This window comes from Cyphomyrmex costatus, unplaced genomic scaffold (assembly GCF_001594065.2).
Source record: "Cyphomyrmex costatus isolate MS0001 unplaced genomic scaffold, Ccosl1.0 scaffold30, whole genome shotgun sequence".
Lineage (NCBI taxonomy): Eukaryota > Metazoa > Arthropoda > Insecta > Hymenoptera > Formicidae > Cyphomyrmex > Cyphomyrmex costatus.
The window spans coordinates 3005463-3024399 of NW_017277125.1; the positions used below are offsets into that span (position 1 = coordinate 3005463).

General features: G+C 38.0%; 2 protein-coding genes across 3 annotated transcripts; both read left to right on the top strand.

Moving 5' to 3' along the window:
- The first annotated feature begins 2675 nt into the window (after positions 1–2675).
- LOC108775371 (zinc finger protein 2) lies at positions 2676–7380 on the top strand. Of its 2 annotated transcripts, XM_018541705.1 has the most exons (4): positions 2783–4229; positions 4915–5074; positions 5277–5967; positions 7347–7380. In XM_018541705.1, exons 1-3 carry the CDS (start codon positions 2839–2841, stop codon positions 5961–5963), a joined length of 2238 nt encoding a protein of 745 aa, XP_018397207.1. In that variant the 5' UTR covers positions 2783–2838; the 3' UTR covers positions 5964–5967; positions 7347–7380. The 2 variants fall into 2 exon arrangements, with proteins under 2 accessions (XP_018397208.1, XP_018397207.1); XM_018541706.1 differs by lacking the exon at positions 7347–7380 and having other exon boundaries at positions 2676–4229; positions 5277–6074.
- Positions 7381–9544: 2164 nt separating this feature from the next.
- On the top strand, positions 9545–17901 carry Ypel (Yippee-like). Its single transcript, XM_018541753.1, has 5 exons — positions 9545–9794; positions 14958–15308; positions 16216–16259; positions 16828–16936; positions 17028–17901. Exons 2-5 carry the CDS (start codon positions 15207–15209, stop codon positions 17115–17117), a joined length of 345 nt encoding a protein of 114 aa, XP_018397255.1. The 5' UTR covers positions 9545–9794; positions 14958–15206; the 3' UTR covers positions 17118–17901.
- Positions 17902–18937: the final 1036 nt, after the last annotated feature.

Consider the following 18937-nt stretch of genomic DNA (forward strand, 5'->3'; position numbering starts at 1 on the left):
ATTTTTCGCTCTGTCGGAAATAGTTACTATTCACACTCAAATGCACTGTGAAAGCTGTTAAAGTCTCTATCTCGTGACGCTGCTGCAGAAATTGTTGTATAGAAACAATTGGAATAATTATTAACCGATAAGCCGCACTGCGTTGCCATTAAGTAAATTTTTAGAATTAATAATTATAACGAATAACGCGACAATAAAATATATGATGCAGCGCAGGAAATACTCCTGATAAAGATGTAGTTATCCGATTGCTGAATTCCTGGACATTAAAAAAAATATATATATATATATGTTAAAAAGAAGATTTTAAAAAACCCCCACATATATTATAATCATCATTACGGTACATTGTTTGATGACCTTTTATATACATGTATTATCTATTAAGTGATATGTGTTATCGAATACAAAGGTAGAATATGGGAGAATGAACGTTAACTATATAAGATTCTCATTCTATAACGGCATATATTGGCTTTTTGCCAAGCTATGATGCCGGACCATTAACGAGCGGGCTTGCTTATCAGTTGCTGAGTTCGCGCTACTAGCGCCGGCGATGACCAGCCGTCCGATGAAACTGTTTCTGTCCTCGTATCACCTAGAGACCGCTACGTCTCATAATTCGTCGCATACTGGCTGTAAATGACGAAAACGATCGGCGTAATCGCTAACGCTGACGTCTATCTTCGATATTGATCACCTATTGATCGTCAGCCGACTCACATTCTATCGCCGAAATTATTCATCGGCATGATGTATAACACTGAACGTGCGATCGGAACTTTCTCATTATTCTTTCAAATTGATTAAATGGAATTAAAATGTTTCTCAACGATTTTATTTAAATGTAAACTTATGCCTTTTTTTAACATTTCGTAAACCCTTATTATGATCAACGTATAGATTTAAAAATATGTTTTCCGTTAAATAAGATTTAGATGAAAAATAACGAAATTTATTATTTATTTAAATTCGACACAAGTTGTGTGTCTATTTTAGAGATATTAAAATTTTGTAAATTTTGTTTTAAAGTTATACGAGTTAAAATTTAATGGAAACATATTAATTTAGAAAAATCTGTTGTAAAAAAATTAATTTTTATAAAATAAATATTTCCTTACAAAATTTCTTAGTCATAATATTGCATTGTTCGTTTTTTATCAAAATTCTTTTAATCAAAGATAGTCAAGCTTAAACCTTTTTTTTTTACATATTCGCTTTTCATTTCAATTGTATCACCCGAGTAATATTTTTATACACAAAATATATATAATGTAAAGTTTTTAATGTTTTAAATAATTATCATATATTGCATTAATGCATCCAAGAATCGATTATGTATCTCGATATGAGGTAAAAATTACAAAATTGAGCAAATTCACTAGAATATTCATAATTTAATTAATCAATATCTATAAGTTAATTTTATCAATTTTGTAATTTTCACTTTATTTCAAGATACACAATCGACTTCCTGTTCAAAAAATGAAAATAAAAAAAGATCGAGAGGGAGAAAGAGAAGAAAAGGAATAATATTTATTATATCTATTCTTATGGATAGCACGCGTATCTAAAATTAGGCCATAAGACGTGTTAAAGACGTCATTAAGATGTTTCAATGACATCTTTGTAAGATGCTTCGCATTTCTACTTTGGACATGCGTACTGCCGTGCAGCTGCGAGTTGCTTACATTAAATAGAAAAGTGACAACATATATGATTCCGGAAATAAGAATCGAGGAACGTAATTGGTAGTCTATTGATGCGTACTTATACACGAAAGATGCGAAAACTATGAGGGTAAGAAAAAAAAAAATGATTAGAGACAGCGATCAAGTAGAATGTAAGCGGAAGACCGTAGTTAAGTCGAGGGCGTTCGAATATGGCGGAAAAATGGTCGCGCCGTCGGCAAACAAGGAAAAGTGCTGCCATCACGGAAGCGCTCGGCGACGCTATCGGCGACTCCGCTCCCTCCAAAATCACGCGTACATTGGCAACATTGTTTTTTGGTAGTTTACAAATAAAATGGCCGATATGTGAGGCTAGTTTGTATGGACAATAAAATATGCAATTATGTAAAATTAATGACCGTCGGCTGTGCGTGCGTCTAAGTGAAAACGTAGCCCCGTGAGCGCGTAAGGTGGAAAAAGTGCGCGGAGCACGAGTGAGAGTGTGGGAGCGCCGTGGGAGGAAGGTGGAGGTTGTCTTTCGAGACCTGTGGACGCCGCGGCCGCGGGCCCGAAAACGAGGAAACCACTTATGGTCTCCAATACATAGAAGAGCCCCGTGCGGCGTGCTTCTTTCTATTGGGTGTACAGTGGCGCGACAACGCTACGAAAACAATTCGTAGGAGAGCGGCGGAAGCGCGTTTTGAAAAGGATTTTACGGGCCGTCTTGCTCCGATATTGCCGACGTACGGCCTGGTAACTCGTCTCGCACGGGCCCGGTCTCGGCGGTCATGTCCCGAGAAGTCACGGAGTAAGAACCCCGCGGAACCACATTGCACACTGAAACTCTAGCGAGATATTAACCACTTTGCAGCCTCGTTGCGTGTAGCCCGAGCTGAGCCGGAGCTGAGGCCGGACCTCTCTCTCTCTCTCTCTCTACCCTAGTCAATACACGGCGCGGTTCTTGGCACAGATATGACACCAGTGTTGTATCTCGAAGGCCGCGATACTGGAGCGTGACGGGTACGTTTTGGAACCTATCAAAATATTTCCCACCGATCATTTTGTTATAGTGGAAAGGACTGGCGCGGAAAATGCATTGACAGACAACACGGAGGAACGCACGAGTGCTGTGTCTAGTCAGGCTCAGCCATCTGTCGCTACCTTCACCATGTGTACCACTCCTGGGAATGCAGGCGCAGGATTCGGGTACACTTGGGCATTTAACTCCGGACCAGGGACAGAGACCCGGGAGAATGCCCAGAGCGAGCTCGCTACCAATATCAGTTATGCTGTCAACAATAATCAGGATCAAGGTTCCAGTCAAAAGATACAAGTCGACATCAAGCCGGCTAAGATTGCCACTACCACTCATCGTCGGCCAATGTTTGCTATGAACGAAAGTTGTCAGCAAACCCCTACTACGCATCATGGCCATACGGGCGGAGCGCACAATCAAACAACTCATGGCACTCACGTCCGCACTAAAAAGCATCACGATGTATTTTCATTAACCTGTGACAAAGGAGGCTGTAATTGCGATGCGGCACATCCTACGCCGCCACCATCTCTATTCTCAAACACCTTAGTTTTTACAACAGCCGACAAGCATGCCATGAGTAAGCACTTCATGACACCGCTCGGACCATTGCAGCTTACGGCAGAAGAGTGCAATGAGATCTTAATGAAGAGAGCAGCTGCTGCCTCTAATCAAGCCAGCACAACGAATAACGTTGCGACCAGTCAGACGGACAATACTGCCCATTTCGGGCATGTTTTGACCCATGTGAATACTACGCAAATTGAGACGAAAGTCAAACAACAACACGATATGGGGAGTCAGGTCCGTGTACCGAAAGAACGGCCGTATTCTTGTTCGGAATGTGGCAAATCCTTTCTTCTCAAGCATCATCTTACGACACACGCCAGAGTTCACACTGGTGAACGGCCACACATTTGCATTCATTGTGGCAAGAGTTTTGCGCACAAACATTGTCTTCATACACATCTACTATTGCATAGCGCCGAGAGACCGTATCAATGTCGCGAATGTAAAAAATCTTTTACTCTGAAACATCATCTTGTAACACATACCCGCGTGCATACGCGAGAGCGGCCGTTTGTCTGTCAAGAATGCGGAAGAGCTTTTCCTTTAAAACGTCATCTAGTGACGCACAGTAAGTTCCATTCGGGAGAAAGACCTTACGTTTGCGAAGAGTGCGGAGAATCGTTTTCGCAAAAGGATCATCTTACGATGCATTCACGCTTCCATGGCAGCCTACATCCATTTGTTTGCCATGATTGCGGTGCAACCTTCCAAAGGAAGTTTGAGCTAGTTAATCATGGTCGGCTACATGGCAGAGTTCCACATTCGTGTACCGTATGCGGAAAGGAATTTCTGCAGAAGAGAACACTTTTAGCTCATATGCGTTTACATACGGGCGAGACACCTTTCGCTTGTACCGTTTGCGGAGAAGCATTCCCTCGGAAAGCAGACCTGGTCGCTCATTCTAAAATTCACAATAATAATGCAAATACAGATGAAAAATCTCTCACATGCAGGTGAGATACCATATATAACGTAGTTGCAGTAATTTTTATCTTAAGATAATTCTTCTCATCTTATATCACTAAATCTAGTTGCTATTAAGGGTATTCATGAAATTGTTATAAACTCTTATTTTAATCTAATTGTTATAAACTGCATGAAATTGTCATAAATTCTTTTAGAGTCTATGTTCAACAATTTTATAGTATTTTTTTTTAGTAGTAATTATGTGTACTATGAGATGTGTGTGTATATATATATATATATATATATATATAATATATGTAAGATGTATTGAGATAAATTTATCATATGTCAAATTCAAAATATGTAATGTCATAGAATCGAATTAATGAATATAATTGTGATGCAAAGTATGACATTAAAACAAATCGAATTAAATTTTCCTCTATGATTTCATTGTTAAGAATTTAAGTTATTAAGAAAAGTTTAGTACATGATTTATGTACTAAATATACTAATATTACTTGTAACTAAACATCTTTCAAAATTTTTATATATGTTTGACAAATCACAGAAGAGATAAATATCTAGCTCTTATTAGTGTACTTGGACAGGTGCAAAAAAAAAATAGATAATTCAAATATTCAAATATATTCACACTGTGATATTATTATAAGTATACGCCATTTCTTTCTAGTAAAGTAAACGATTCTTAATAAATAATTACTATTTCAGAGAATGTGGATTAGAGTTCTCAAATCGGGAAGCTCTAAATTTGCACCAAAGGTTACATACTGGCGATCGAACACTTGTTACGGACCTTTGTGGATTAGCAGCTGCCTTTCAGCAAACTCCAGCACATTTTCTTACCCCAAACACTCCAGGAGCACATCAAGTAATGATCACTATTTACCTAGTCATTTATATAGTACACATAATTAATTTAATGTTTTTAATTTATCTCTAAATAATAAAATTTGACAAATTTGAATTGTTTGTTTTTAGCATTAAAGATACTTCAGTATTTTAAATAATAACTGTAACAATCTCTGTACTCAGAATGTGAAATATGCAAATTATAAATAATGTATTTTTAGATGAACGGGCCGATAGGAACGCCTGGTGTGAGTCATATGCATGGCGCGACACAAACATCACCACCAGTGGGTACAGGACCAAAACCTAAGCCACACATTTGTCCTGATTGCGGCCGTGGTTTCGCACAAAAACACGGCTTGTCGCAGCATCAACGACGTCACACAGATGGTAGTTGCCATATAAGATCACATGTATGCGATAAATGCGGCAAAGCTTTCTTCCAAAAGAATCATTTGTTACTACATCAACGTCAGCATATGGATCCACCACCAAGTATACTTAGGCAACAACAAAGACAAGCTGCCCAAGCCGCAGCTCAGCAAGCGCAACAGCAGCAAGTGCAACAGCAAGCGCAGCAACAAGTTCAACAGCAACAGCAGCAACAACAGCAGCAGGTGCAACAAGTTCAGCAGCAACAGCAACCGCAGCAACCGCAGCAACAACAGCAACCGCAGCAACAGCAGCAGCAAACGTGTACCGTTGATACGAAAACGATTCAACTACAGGCAATACAGCAGCAAGTACAGCAGGTGCAACAGCAAGTGCAGCAGCAACAGCAGCAGCAACAGCAGCAGCAGCAGCAACAACAGCAGCAGCAGCAGCAACAGCAGCAGCAACAACAACAGCAGCAACAGCAAACATGTTCTGTGGACGCTAAAGCAATACAATTGAACGTCACCATGTGAGACGGTATAAAGATGAGGGACTGGAGAGTCCTTGAAACAATAGCACTCCCAAATGCGCACCCTGCTGCCACCCTCTGCACACACTTCTCTTGTACTAACAATACACGTTAGATATATATTTATTATCTCTAGATTCAAAAATAATAATCAATTTTATTACAAAAATAGGAATATACAAAGAATATACATATATATACACTATATTCTAATTAATATAAGGCTTGTAACAAGAAAACAAATAACCATATATTAGTGTTTTACATATACTTTATAAATATACAAATATAAAAATATATAAATATATAAATATATAAATATATACTCTAGACATGTAAAATGAAAATAACAAATTAGTTGCCTTAACGAGAAGAAGAATTTTAATGAACATATTAACTATTATGTTTGGTGATTTTTTCATTTACTTTTATTTAGTAGAACGTCACTTTATAAGAAAACACATATTGAATAAATCAAGATAAAAAAATAAGTTCGCCGTGTATCGCTGCTTTGTTATCCTTTTCAATGTGTTTGTTCGATGGTAATTGAAAGGAAATAATCAATGTACGCGAACAGTAAGAGAGTAATAGAAAGGGGGAAAATTCTGTAAACAAGTTCTGGCAAAAGGAGAGAGGGTGGCAGACATTGCGCATTTATGAAGCATTTTTAAAGCTTAGATCTATACAAGATAGCATTTTAGACCCGCGCAATTTATATTTTTACGTTAAATAGTACGAACGAATTGTTCGTTAAATTTTAGAAATACGTAAGAATCCCGGTTTTATAAGATCCAAATATCAATAAATGGATGTAAATGTTTTTCGTGAGGAATTAACGCGATGTATGGACATCATCTTTATATACAAGAAATTAAAATGCATCTATTAGTTTTACATTAGTAAAGTATAAAAGGAATAAGATTAATACATGTATTTATTTGATACGTGCATTAATCTTTTTATACGTACACTTCGCGTTTAGAATCCCAAGAAGCCTTTCCACGTGCTTAATTGTCTTCTACGATTAAAATATTTTCTCCACGATAATAAAGTGCGCGTCGCGTGCAGTTATACGTGTGAGATTGCTTAGCGGGCTCTTCTAATAAAATGCAGATTTAATTTTTGTTAGCAAGAATATATTAACTAATAATATAGCTAGAAAATCGGAAGAAATACGAATAAAGGTTTCCTACATAGTTTTAATACGTATCTCTTTCTTTTTTTTAATAACGTAGAGCTCTGCCGTACCGATATCCGTAACATCCGTGTACATAAAGTTTAAAGTGCAAATTTATGTATGATCAATGAATGTCAGCTTTTCTGCCTCTTTTTGTCTTAAACAAAATTGTGTAGATGTTAATTATTTTTTATTTTTTTTTTCTTTCAGCTCACGTATTGAAACTTCAAAACTATTTTTTAAATCGCCCCATCTTTCTTTTTTGTTTCATTATTAAATAATATAATGCTCCATAAAGAGAGAGAGAAAGAGAGAGAGAGATAGAGAGAGAGAGAGAGAGAGAGAGAGAGATAGAGAGAGAGATAGAGAGAGATAGAGAAAGAGAGAATACTTTGGACACACTACATCGGTAAAAGTAAGTACGTATCGCATGAATCATAATACATGAATCTATACGCTTGATTAATTATATATACATTAATTATATACAATTATATATATAATGTTTAGAATCATATCCAATCGATCAAAAAAAAGTTCGTACATATATGTATTTTATTTTTGTTAATGTATAAAAGCTATATATGAGAAAAAAGATTCAAATTATACAACTTTTTCATTAATCTAATATTTTTTTTAATATACAAACCGATATATATATATATTTTGTCGTTTTATATAAAAAAACGTATAGTAAAGTTGGCAACGTAGATATAATGCGTGAAATTTGGTGTTAATCGATTTTAGAACATCAAAGAAGATTTATTCTAAATGTATTATTTACTGTAGTTTTATAAATCTGAGAATGACTATGGTATTCTCAAATTTTAATAATTCTAATACAAAATTTATGTCAAAATAAACAAACAATACGTAAAGTTTTGCATAGTTTTTATTTGAGTCTTCGATTTTTTTAAAATCAAGATAAATTAAAATACCTTTCAAATTTTTCGTAAAAGATTGACACCATATTTCTCGCAAAAAAATATCATTAAATGCGCGCTTTTCGTCATTTGAATTGTACGAAGATGGTAATATGAATATGCGAACAAAAATATGCATTAATCGAAATAAAAAGAAAGCTTCAGGATTGCAATAACTCAGAAATAATATTTTTTTTAAGTAGTACGCAAGATACTGTAATTATAATTATCCCATACAGCACACTTTTATACATCCTGGGAATGTCCTTAGGACACACCTCTCCTGCAGGTTTTTTTTTTGTGTGCGTGAGTGTATATGTGTTGTGTGTGAATATATATCTAAGTGTGTATGGAATATTTTTAAACAATGGTTCTCTTTGAAAAACCTGCACTGTTCAATCGGACCTAGGTAAGAAAGCATCATGATTAGAATAAAGGAACAATTGTAAATGCAATATTTGTTTTGTAAATCTTTTTTAAAAAAAAAAGTAGTGACATCTCGTTGCATATTGCATGGAGAATCAATTATGCAATTTCGAAAGAACGCTTAATATATCGATTAATTCAATACATGTCGATATTTTGCGAACGTCAAGTTCATGAATCACCATCACCATCATTGTGAAGTTGTGAAGTTATGCGTGAAATTATAATCGTGCCTAACGTCATACGCTATAATGTCAGTCTCGTGTTAAAAAATGTTTTTCGCCTGCATTTGTATTACAAGTAACATAAGAATTAAAAAAAAAAAACAGTTTTATATATAAATCGCAATGAAGCCAGTTTATCAAACGTAAATGATTAATATGCAATCAAATATTTAAATTTCTCAGAGCAATAAAAGAAAATTCGCTTTAATGCTGAACACACATTCGAAATTTAAAATGCCTTACGTTCTAAAATAACGATTGAAACGCCCGAATATCAAAGTTAAGATGCAATAAATAAAATAAATTCCACAAGATTTTTTGGAAAAATAAAAAGAAAGAATAATTAAGATTCAGACTTTGAAAAAAAAAAGCAAAGATTAGTAATATATGTATAGTCGAAGATTGAAGAGAGGATAGTCTATGTAGATATTTTCTCATAACATTTTCGTGATATAACTCGATGGAAACGACAAATATTGATTTAAATGTATGTGCGCATATATAGGTATATATATACGAGTGATAACATCGCGATAAAAGTTACAATGTGAAATGGATCGTAGTTTTTAATAAAAGAGAAAAGAAAAAAAAACCGTATATCACTGAGCACACTGTGGAGCAGCCCGTTAAGCCCGTACAACACATTAAATACGCGGGCATATTCGTCGATTTGCGACACCAAGCGCAATCGAGTGACATTTCGAATGAGAGACACGTCGCGCGCTCCAGCGGTGATGTCCGTAACCGACGGGCGGCGTCGGGGCGGGGGGGGGGGGGGGGGGGGAGGGTCATCGTATGCGCGATTTCGCCTGCGGACGAACCGAAATAAATCGAACGACGCCGAGTCGATCAGCGGGTACGGCGTAAACGGATAAACGGCGTTCGCAGGACGTGCGCGTTTCGCGTTAGTGATGATCAAAACGGACCGTCGACCACGCCGTGATCGCTCGTGGCACGACAGCACGCAGACGAGACAGCCGTGATCCGCGTTACGTGCCCCGTGTTACGAGTCGCGAGGCAGAGGGAAGATCGAGAACCCGCGTCGTCGTCGCGCTCCGCCGCAGCGGTCACGGATGCATATGGAGGTACGTGATAAGAGCCTCGTCCCGTCGACGCTCCGCTACTTTACTCCGGTCTTTGTTTACTTGAAGAAAAGAAAAAAAAATAAAAATAAAAAAATAAAAGGAAAGAGTGCCTCCGCGATTTCGCGACACGCTCTGACGCGACGGACGCGGCTCTGCTCCGCGACGCGACGCTACGGCGACGCGACGCAATACGACGACGCTCTATTACGACGACACACAGGGCTATCGCGAGATAGTCGCGACGTCGGAGCGCGCTTTACGTCGCGATCAGTAAACGGATTTTCCTCGCCGTACGCCATCAGTTCGCTCTGATGACCATGCCGTCGTCGAGCATTGTGCGGCCTATAAGTTGGAACCATATAGTTACGTACTCCATACTTGTCCGTCTCTCTCCAACTACGTATGATATTGTTTTTCGAATCAGATTCGGTAAAAGGGACGCACACCTTCCTCCGCGAACAGGAGGCGAGAATCGTCAACGTCTTCGCACGACGATATATTCCGGGGGGAGGGATAGCCCCGCGGTTAAAGCATCGGGTTTGTGTACGTTCTCAGCTGATGGGGCCTGTCAGCTGCCTCGTTCGTCGTGCCTCGCTCTCCGCCTCACCCCCTCGCTGCATTTCGGCCTCGCCTCTGCGACTTCATCTCTCGCCTACACCTCGTCTCGTCTCGCTTTTCCTTCTAGCCTCCTCACCTCGTCGCTCGCCGCGGCGGATTAACGATCCACGATTCTTCTTCCGCCGGGCGCGGTGTGGCTCGCTCCGATTTTCTCAAACGATATGCCTTTCGTTGCCCATGACGTGCATCGCGCGCGCGACGCGAACCATATAATGTACCTCGTGTGTGTTTATAAGCGCGAGAGAGAGAAGCCGCGCGCGCTTCGTTCGTTTTTATTGAGAAAATCCCACGATATTTCAGGACTGCGTAGCCGAGTGTTTACGCGACGCGATACAACACGTCTTCGAATTCCTCGATGATGTTTCAACCTTTCCCTCCCTCGGGCCTTCTTTCGATCGGGATACACGAGAGCTACGTTCGATCGAATACGGTATACGCAAAGTGGACTTGTCTAGACATCGATTGCGTCCGTCGCGCGTTAGCTCCTGTTTACCCTCTTCGCTGTTTATTTCTCTTCCGACGCGCGTATATAACAGATCTCGCACACGTACGCGCGCATATATATATGCATCCGATAAATGACACGAATATATACGTATTGTCGTCAGATAATGCGCATCGGCTTGTTTGTATACATTCACAGCTGATTCAACGCGTCATGTCGTAAAAAATGTCAAACAAACATCTGGGGTGATTATCACGCGTGCTCTCTTTCTCTCTCTATCTATCTATCCGTCTATCTATCTATCTATCTATCTATCTTGTTGTTGGTATATTTCGTTCGCGCGGACGCTCGAATTTTGCCACTCTATTACATACGTCGCAACTATTTTCATTACAACTTTTCGCAATTGTTCCTTTTTCCGAAAATTCGACATGACTTTTGACTCTTAAGTTCGTGTAGATTGGGTTCCATCTACGATGGAAAAACAATCCAATATTTCATGGAACCATGAATGTTGAAGGATTTTGAATTCGCATCCGAAACGAATTCAAAAGACGAGTCCCTCGTCCCGTTATGCAAGATATTGCAAGAGATTCTGTTTTCCAAACTATTTGTATATATACCTATCGCTGAGGATGGCCTCAAATGTGGCCGAAACGTTTGAGTATTAAAGCAAGTTAAATATATAATCTGTGTCGAACTTTTACTAGTCGTAAGTTGTGAATTTCCGCGCCAAGTACTCTCATTTGTTCTGTTTTCCTTTTATTTTAGAATTTTGAGAGTCCTCTTATCGAGCACTTTGCTTGAATGTAGAATATTCATAATGGCTGTAGAATAGGAAAACGATCAGAATGCACGACGAACGACAAAATTAATTAAATCTGAATCAATTAGAAGAAACACACGGCAGACACTTCATTATGCCCGATTCTCTTTATTTAATTTGCGTCGTGAAAGTCTTTTATTTTTTTTTTTCTTAACTAGACTTATAATATATAATATGAATAATAGACGCACCATAATGATAATAATCCAATCGACGATCAGTTACTTAGAACGTAACTAAAAAGAAATTGAATTATTTTTGGTAACGGAAAAGCCTCTTCATCGTATCGGTGCGATCGATCGCTCACAATCACTCGATCGCTTCGCGTTCGAGAGGAACGACGAGAGGAACGGGGGAGAGAGAGAGAGAGAGAGAGAGAGTCCGCGACGGAATTGCAGCGCGAGATGTCCTTGCGTGTGCCGAGTGTCTCGGATGCGACATTTGTACACGCGACTCGATCGAACGTGGCGTCGTGGCGCGCGTGAACCTGTTGGACAACGGTTTTGTGTACATTTACAGCTGACTGGACTATCAGCTGACTGCGCGCGACGGAATCGCCGTGCCACGCCGCGCCGCGCCGCGCGCGCCTGCTCCGCTTACCGTCCTCGTCTCCCTGTTGCACGTATTCCTTTCTTCGTTTCTGCCGAAAAATTCGACGAGTCCTTCCTTCCTCGAGCTAATCTCGTAGAATATCTATACGTACTATCTGCATCTTTCACCTGGATTGAAAATTTTCTTGCAATCTTTCTTCTTTCACGTCGAGGAACGCCACGCCTTTTTCTTGCCGCTTTATTCCCGGTTTTTTGTCTTCGACAATTTTCCTCGTCATAATGATGTATACCTATAGTCATCCAAATTAGCGTCTCGATTACAGCCCGTCACAATTCTTTCCATTGTTGGAGCATTATCGGTACATACGATCTATTCTACGAATATCTTCACGAAATTGCTGGCTTATTAAAACAATTGCATATCTTTCATTATGCTCGAGATACGTTTATCGATTCTGATTTAGATCGACAACGATAATCGGATTGGAACTCTTTAGAATCTCCCGTGTACCCTCGATTATCTTCTTATCCTTGCGCCGTAATCAGTGCGTTACGATCGCGAGAGGGCAATGGCTCTCTCGTCGTCCACTCGATCCTCGTTTGTAATGTAGCTAATGCGGGGTGAAGGGGTTTACGACTCGGGTAAATTCTCTTGTATAGAAGGCGGTTTATAAATAACTTAGGGGGCAAAGCCCCCTACTTCGGCCCACGGTCGTCAACCCCTCGCTCACTCCTCTCCGGTTCGTTTGAGACTATAGAAGCCGTCTTTTCGCAAAAGCATCGATCCACGTCGCCGAGATTCTTATGTTTAATAAGAACAATTATTTTTGTCAATCGTTATATAATACTATTACGTGGATTGTCCAGTAAAATTTTATACGATCCGACAAGGAAAGTCGACTGTTTGAAAAAGTGAATTGCGAATATGCAGCAAAATGATCTTTTTTTTAACGAGTCTTTTTACTTTTTAGTTTTTAATCTCTCGAAGCCGGACGAGGCTTATAGTCTCGTGACGAGCTGTCGAGACAATTGTCGTTCGCGCATACTTGCGCGATAAGAGTAAAAAAAAAAAGATGCCGTTGCGTCTACAATAAGTAGCAATGACCTTGAGAGGTATATTGACTCGAAAGTCCCGTCTCTCTTTGTTCTCGAACATCCGTTAGGAAACCCGTTCCCATACGTTTTCGCTGTTCTCTTCTCTCTTCGCCGAGCCGCAGTAAGGATATAGGATCGAATTCGATACGTACTCGTGCGAATCCGAGCAAATTCCGATACGCGACCCCGACACTTCCGCCCAACGGAGTTGGATTACCGCTTACAAAGACTATATCTACCTCGTAACCCGAACGGGGCCAATTTTGAACATGAAGGAAAGAAACGGATAAGTCTACGATCGAATCCCAGCGAGAGATGATCGCGAAATCATCGCTTCGATCGGTATATAGGCATCTCGTGGGAAATACGTGATTAGCATTTAACTAAGAGTCTGGCATCCGTTCTAAAAAAGGATAAGCGGAGTACGCGCGGTACTGCCCGTCCCGCATACAGAGAAAGCCTCTATCTTTAACGATTCATAATAACGTCCTTGTCTCTTTGTTTGAACGCGCGCCAGCACGTGGCGGTACATATCAGTCGATATGCAGCAGTACATCGATGCAATTGCCTTTGCTTTGAAAGCATACGTTGTTTTGTTTTCACACGTCATTTCCGTACCTGTCATCGTGCTCCTTGTGTGTCGCTAGTTATTTTTTGCGAAACAAAGAGATAAATTTAATTATTCTTACTTGTTGATAATATTTATGGATTTGAAGTAAAATTTTGCAAACGTGACGTGTTTTATATGAAACGACCGATGATACATTAATCTACGTTATATATTAATTGTTTTGTTATTTCTAATTATTTCAATTTAGGTGTCGCCGTTAATGCAATTTAGAGACGGCCACTAACAAATTCATCGCGTAATTTACGAGGTGCGATCGATATACTGTCGGCACGAAACGTGTGTATCGTGAAAATTGCAGCGAGCTATAATAGTGCTTCCCGAATGTCAAATTGTTATCGTAAACACCTACTCAGTACTCGTCTTACGTTATATTAAGTTGTTCGAAAAGTTCGTTTAAAATTTTCTGACTCAAAATAGTATATTGTACATTGAAAAAGTTATACCATTCGATAGAGCAAAGTTTCAGCTTTGAGAATTTATCTAATTTCTTAATTGCGGTACGATGATTTTTAACGGAATTATGAGCAATTAAAATCAAAAAGCTCCTTTACTCAACTCGCGAATAACTCAGGAACAAAAACAAATCGTAGGAACATTTAAAAAAAAAATGATAATTTTTTGGGAAATCTTCAAACTTACGTGGTAGTCGAAAATTTTCGCAAATTTTTTTTAGATCCACAAAGTGTGGATCTTTTCAGCTCATAGTTTTTTATATGTAAAAATTACCGAACTCACAGAAAATCAAAAATATAGTAACCTTTCGAAAGTAAAGACTTCAAGCTTTAAAACCCTCTTTTTAAATTTAAACGCGGTCATAATTTCGTTATGATACCTAAGAGAGACTTCTTTTCTCGTTTACGCGATTATACTTCCCTGCGAAAGAAAAATAAAATAATTGTCTCGCGTGGTCCCGTTAGAACGAGAATCGATACGAAATGAAAATCGACGTGACCGTCGCCTTTTTTTTAGTCTCTAGCATAATCTTCTTGTTTTACAGGTGTCCCCGAACCGGCGCTGTCTGAACCAGCTCAACAGCTGATCGGAGCACGAAGCGGTGGTGAACGGGGCTACTATCGCACCACCACCCCGCGTTTCGGAGAAATTCAGTCTCGTGTCATCTAGGTAAAAAATAAAAAAAAAAAGTCTCGTAAATCTCTTGGCGAAGAAAGAGATCTTATTCTTCACCTGACACGAGAAGAATAGCAGCAAGGGCGAAGTGTGTTTTCGCTCGCTTGGACACGCCATCATGGTGAAAACTTTTCAAGCGTACCTACCTTCCTGTCACCGCACTTACTCGTGCATTCACTGCCGTGCTCATCTCGCCAATCACGACGAACTCATCTCTAAGGTAAGCCGTACCTTCTATGACAAAATCCCTTGTATTCTTCTCCGACTGAAGATTTTTAATCGTCGCGAGTATATGATGGATCTTATGAACGTCGAAGAAACTTGTCAGCGTGTTTAGCTGATTTCGACTTTTTTGAAAAATAATCAAAGTGTAATAAAACAATTTTTTTTAGATTTTTAAACTTCATTTCTCTATTTTTCCTAAAGCAAGGAAACTTACTTTTGGACCAATCCTCGTATATTAACCAATATTATACAAATGTTGATGAGAAAAGAGAAAACTTATACATTTCGAAGTTTGATACAAGATCTTATGATTGTTCATTTTTTAACATTATAATGTAGTGTATCTACAGTAAGTAATCAGGCAGTTATTATAGGACTTGAAAAGACTTCTTTTAATTAGTTTTTCCGTTTCAATTTATTAATATTATAGATTCGGTGATATGCGAAACGATTGAAAGATCGAAGTATTTTGTTATTACACTGAGGAAAAAAAATTTGATTCAACTAAATTGGCGGTCACGGGCTGTCAAGCAAATATTTTGTTAGTCACAATATTAATGTATTTGGGTCAAATACGCAGTAGTACATTGTACAATGACTTATTTATTTCGACAGGACATATCTTTGAATTAACAAAATATTTGCTTGACAGCCCGTGACCGCCAATTTAGTTGAGTCAACTACTCTTTTTCTCAGTGTATCGGTTATATTTTGCTAAATAATGAAACAGGCTAATCTCAAAAGAATCTATTAAGGTACAGAGATACAAAACTACAGCCAGAATTTCACGTCTCAATCGAAAACGTAAATAAATAGTTCTATAATAACTAATAATAGAAAAAAACTCAATGTCTCTCTTTATCATGTATATTAATGATATAAATTTTGTTTTACATTTTCAGTCCTTCCAGGGCAGTCAAGGTCGTGCCTATCTCTTTAATTCTGTGTAAGTATAATTAATGTGTGTGATGAAAATAGAACAACTTTGAAGATCTTTGGCATTGGCTATCTTTATAACACGTGCATATAGAATGTTCTAGAATTCTATTTTTATTCTTTTGAATTATTAATATAATTTTTCGATTAAGCCAAAACTTATTATTTTACTTATTTTTCCTTTAAATTTGATCCAATACTTTTTTGTTTTCTATATTTAACATCTTCGTATACGTATAATATAATGGTTTATTTTAATAGTTATAACACTATATAGGAAAACACTATTGTAAAGATAAATGAAAAATAAGGTGTCTACGTTTTATTTTATCTTACAAATTTAATTTTTTAAGTTATTTAATTTGAAAACCAAATCAATAATTTCTCGTTGTTTTACAATAGTATAATAAACATAAATAAAATTGAAGTAAATATTCTTCTTTATCTTTTAATTTTTTAGTAATAATTGGAATTTGAGGATATTCTTTGTATGTTTTGTGTCGACATCGATCGATACGTATACATATAACACGGAACATATATGACAAAAATGGAAAAATGATAATTACGTTACGTAGGGTGAACGTAGGTTGCGGCCCCGCGGAGGAGCGAGTTCTGTTAACTGGATTGCACGCTGTCGCTGATATCTATTGCGAGTGCTGCAAAACCACTTTAGGATGGAAATATGTTAGTTATCCGTTATCTTAAATTAGTCGTAAATAAAAAGAAAGTTTATGATGTTTACGTTATTAATAATTGTCTACTGATGTTTTTGTAGGAGCATGCGTTTGAGTCAAGTCAGAAATATAAGGAAGGAAAATTTATAATCGAACTTGCCCATATGATTAAGGAGAATGGATGGGAATGAAAAGCAGAGGGGAATAGAAGAATTCCCTGTGCCTCTCATCAAACTTTTCCTGATGACGCCTACAACGTTGTTCTAATTGCAATGTACGGCCCCTCTCTATTCGAACCACCAACGAAAGTCTGTGATTTCATTTGTGATTTATAATCTTAGTAATCTTCGTTTCGGACAATTCAAACACAACATCGGTTTGCTTCTGATCAAATCGAGCAAGCAAAGGTATCACGGCGATCTGTATTCGTCGATGGACACATCACCAAGTATTGTAAAGAAATTATTTTTCAATGGAAGAAAAAAGTAGAGTAAGATGACAATGTCAAATAATGGTGGAACATGACGATGAAGGTGCCATGGTGGAAATAGAAAAGCGAGATTGCTCGGTACGAGCAGTGGGGTGCCCCCCCCTCCCTAATTTTGATTCATTATCTTTGTAGACATTGCGTGCAGTCGTGTGTCGACACTGAATGTTAAAAATTAAACGTGCGGGGCACCCCGACAATCAGTTTTATCTGTTTTACGCACCGGAACAGCGGAAGTGCTACAGACTTTGCTGGACTGATTGCCTGCCTGCCGCGTCTGTCATTGGAATTTCACTGCCGATATTCCTAATATTAATTAAGAATGCTACGCCGTATTTAGACGGCGTAGTGGTAGTCCTAGTTTAGCATACATTATAGAGTACTAAAGCCTATGTTACATAATTATAGGACTTTATGGATGTAGAAAATAGGAATGAATAAGAATAATGAAGACAAGAAGAGAAGAAGAAGAAAGGAAAAGAGAATTTGAGCGAATGAAAGTGAGAGAGAGAGAGAGAGAAAAAAAAGAGTGAGTTGGGAGAGAGAGGGGGATATACAAGAAAAAGTTTGGTTAAACGTTACGTGTACATGTTTGGTTTTATGTTCATCATGCCTGCCAAACTGTCTGTTTATCTGCCAGTTGCCACTGTTATTACAGTAGGATCCTATTGTAATATGTTTACGTTTTCATCGGCTGAATAGAATGTGGTGTGATTGAAGTTTTTGTTGTAAAGTCTTGAAACTGCGCCTTCCTTGTGTGTGTGTGCGTGTGTGTGTGTGTGTGTGTGTGTTATGTGTGTGCACGCAATATCTGAAATATAAAAAAGGGTGATTGTACTCGTTTTCGTGAATATCTCAATATCACTGATAAATATTTTATAAGATCCAACTGTATTTACGGATTGTTAGTAATGACAGTCGCGATCCTATAAAAAGATAATTTCACTGAGGATGGACTTTATCACCAAACTTTCGATTACACAAATTTGCAATCGAATATCTGTAACAAAGTTGTCGCTTCTTCTACTACGTTGATACGTTTTCGTGCAATGTAGTCTTTGCGTGAGAAATTTTTCCTCAAAATATCAATTATAGAGGCTGTTTATATACGAATGTATCAGTTATGATGTATTCCTTGACAAGCTCTTCCGTTGCTATCTTCTTGTTACGTTTATTAATAAGACATTTAAATAAAATTCATAGAATTAATGGCGTCGAGAGCGCTTATTAGAAAATCAGATAAATACAAGTTGTGTCTATGCATGATATACTTAACGACTGAACTGATAATTAAATAAATTGTATAAATTGTTGTGTAATGATATTAATTGTTAATTGTTTAATTAACAAGAAGGTAGCTTTATTGTATTTATTGCATTAAGCGATAATCTGTTTATATTGTATAAAGTACTTTGAATGATATCAGTGATCTTCGTTTGCACTGTTTTCCACTAGAAAATTATATATAGACAAATCATACGTTTAGCTTTCAAGTGCATACATATGAAAGTGCAGTGTATTTGT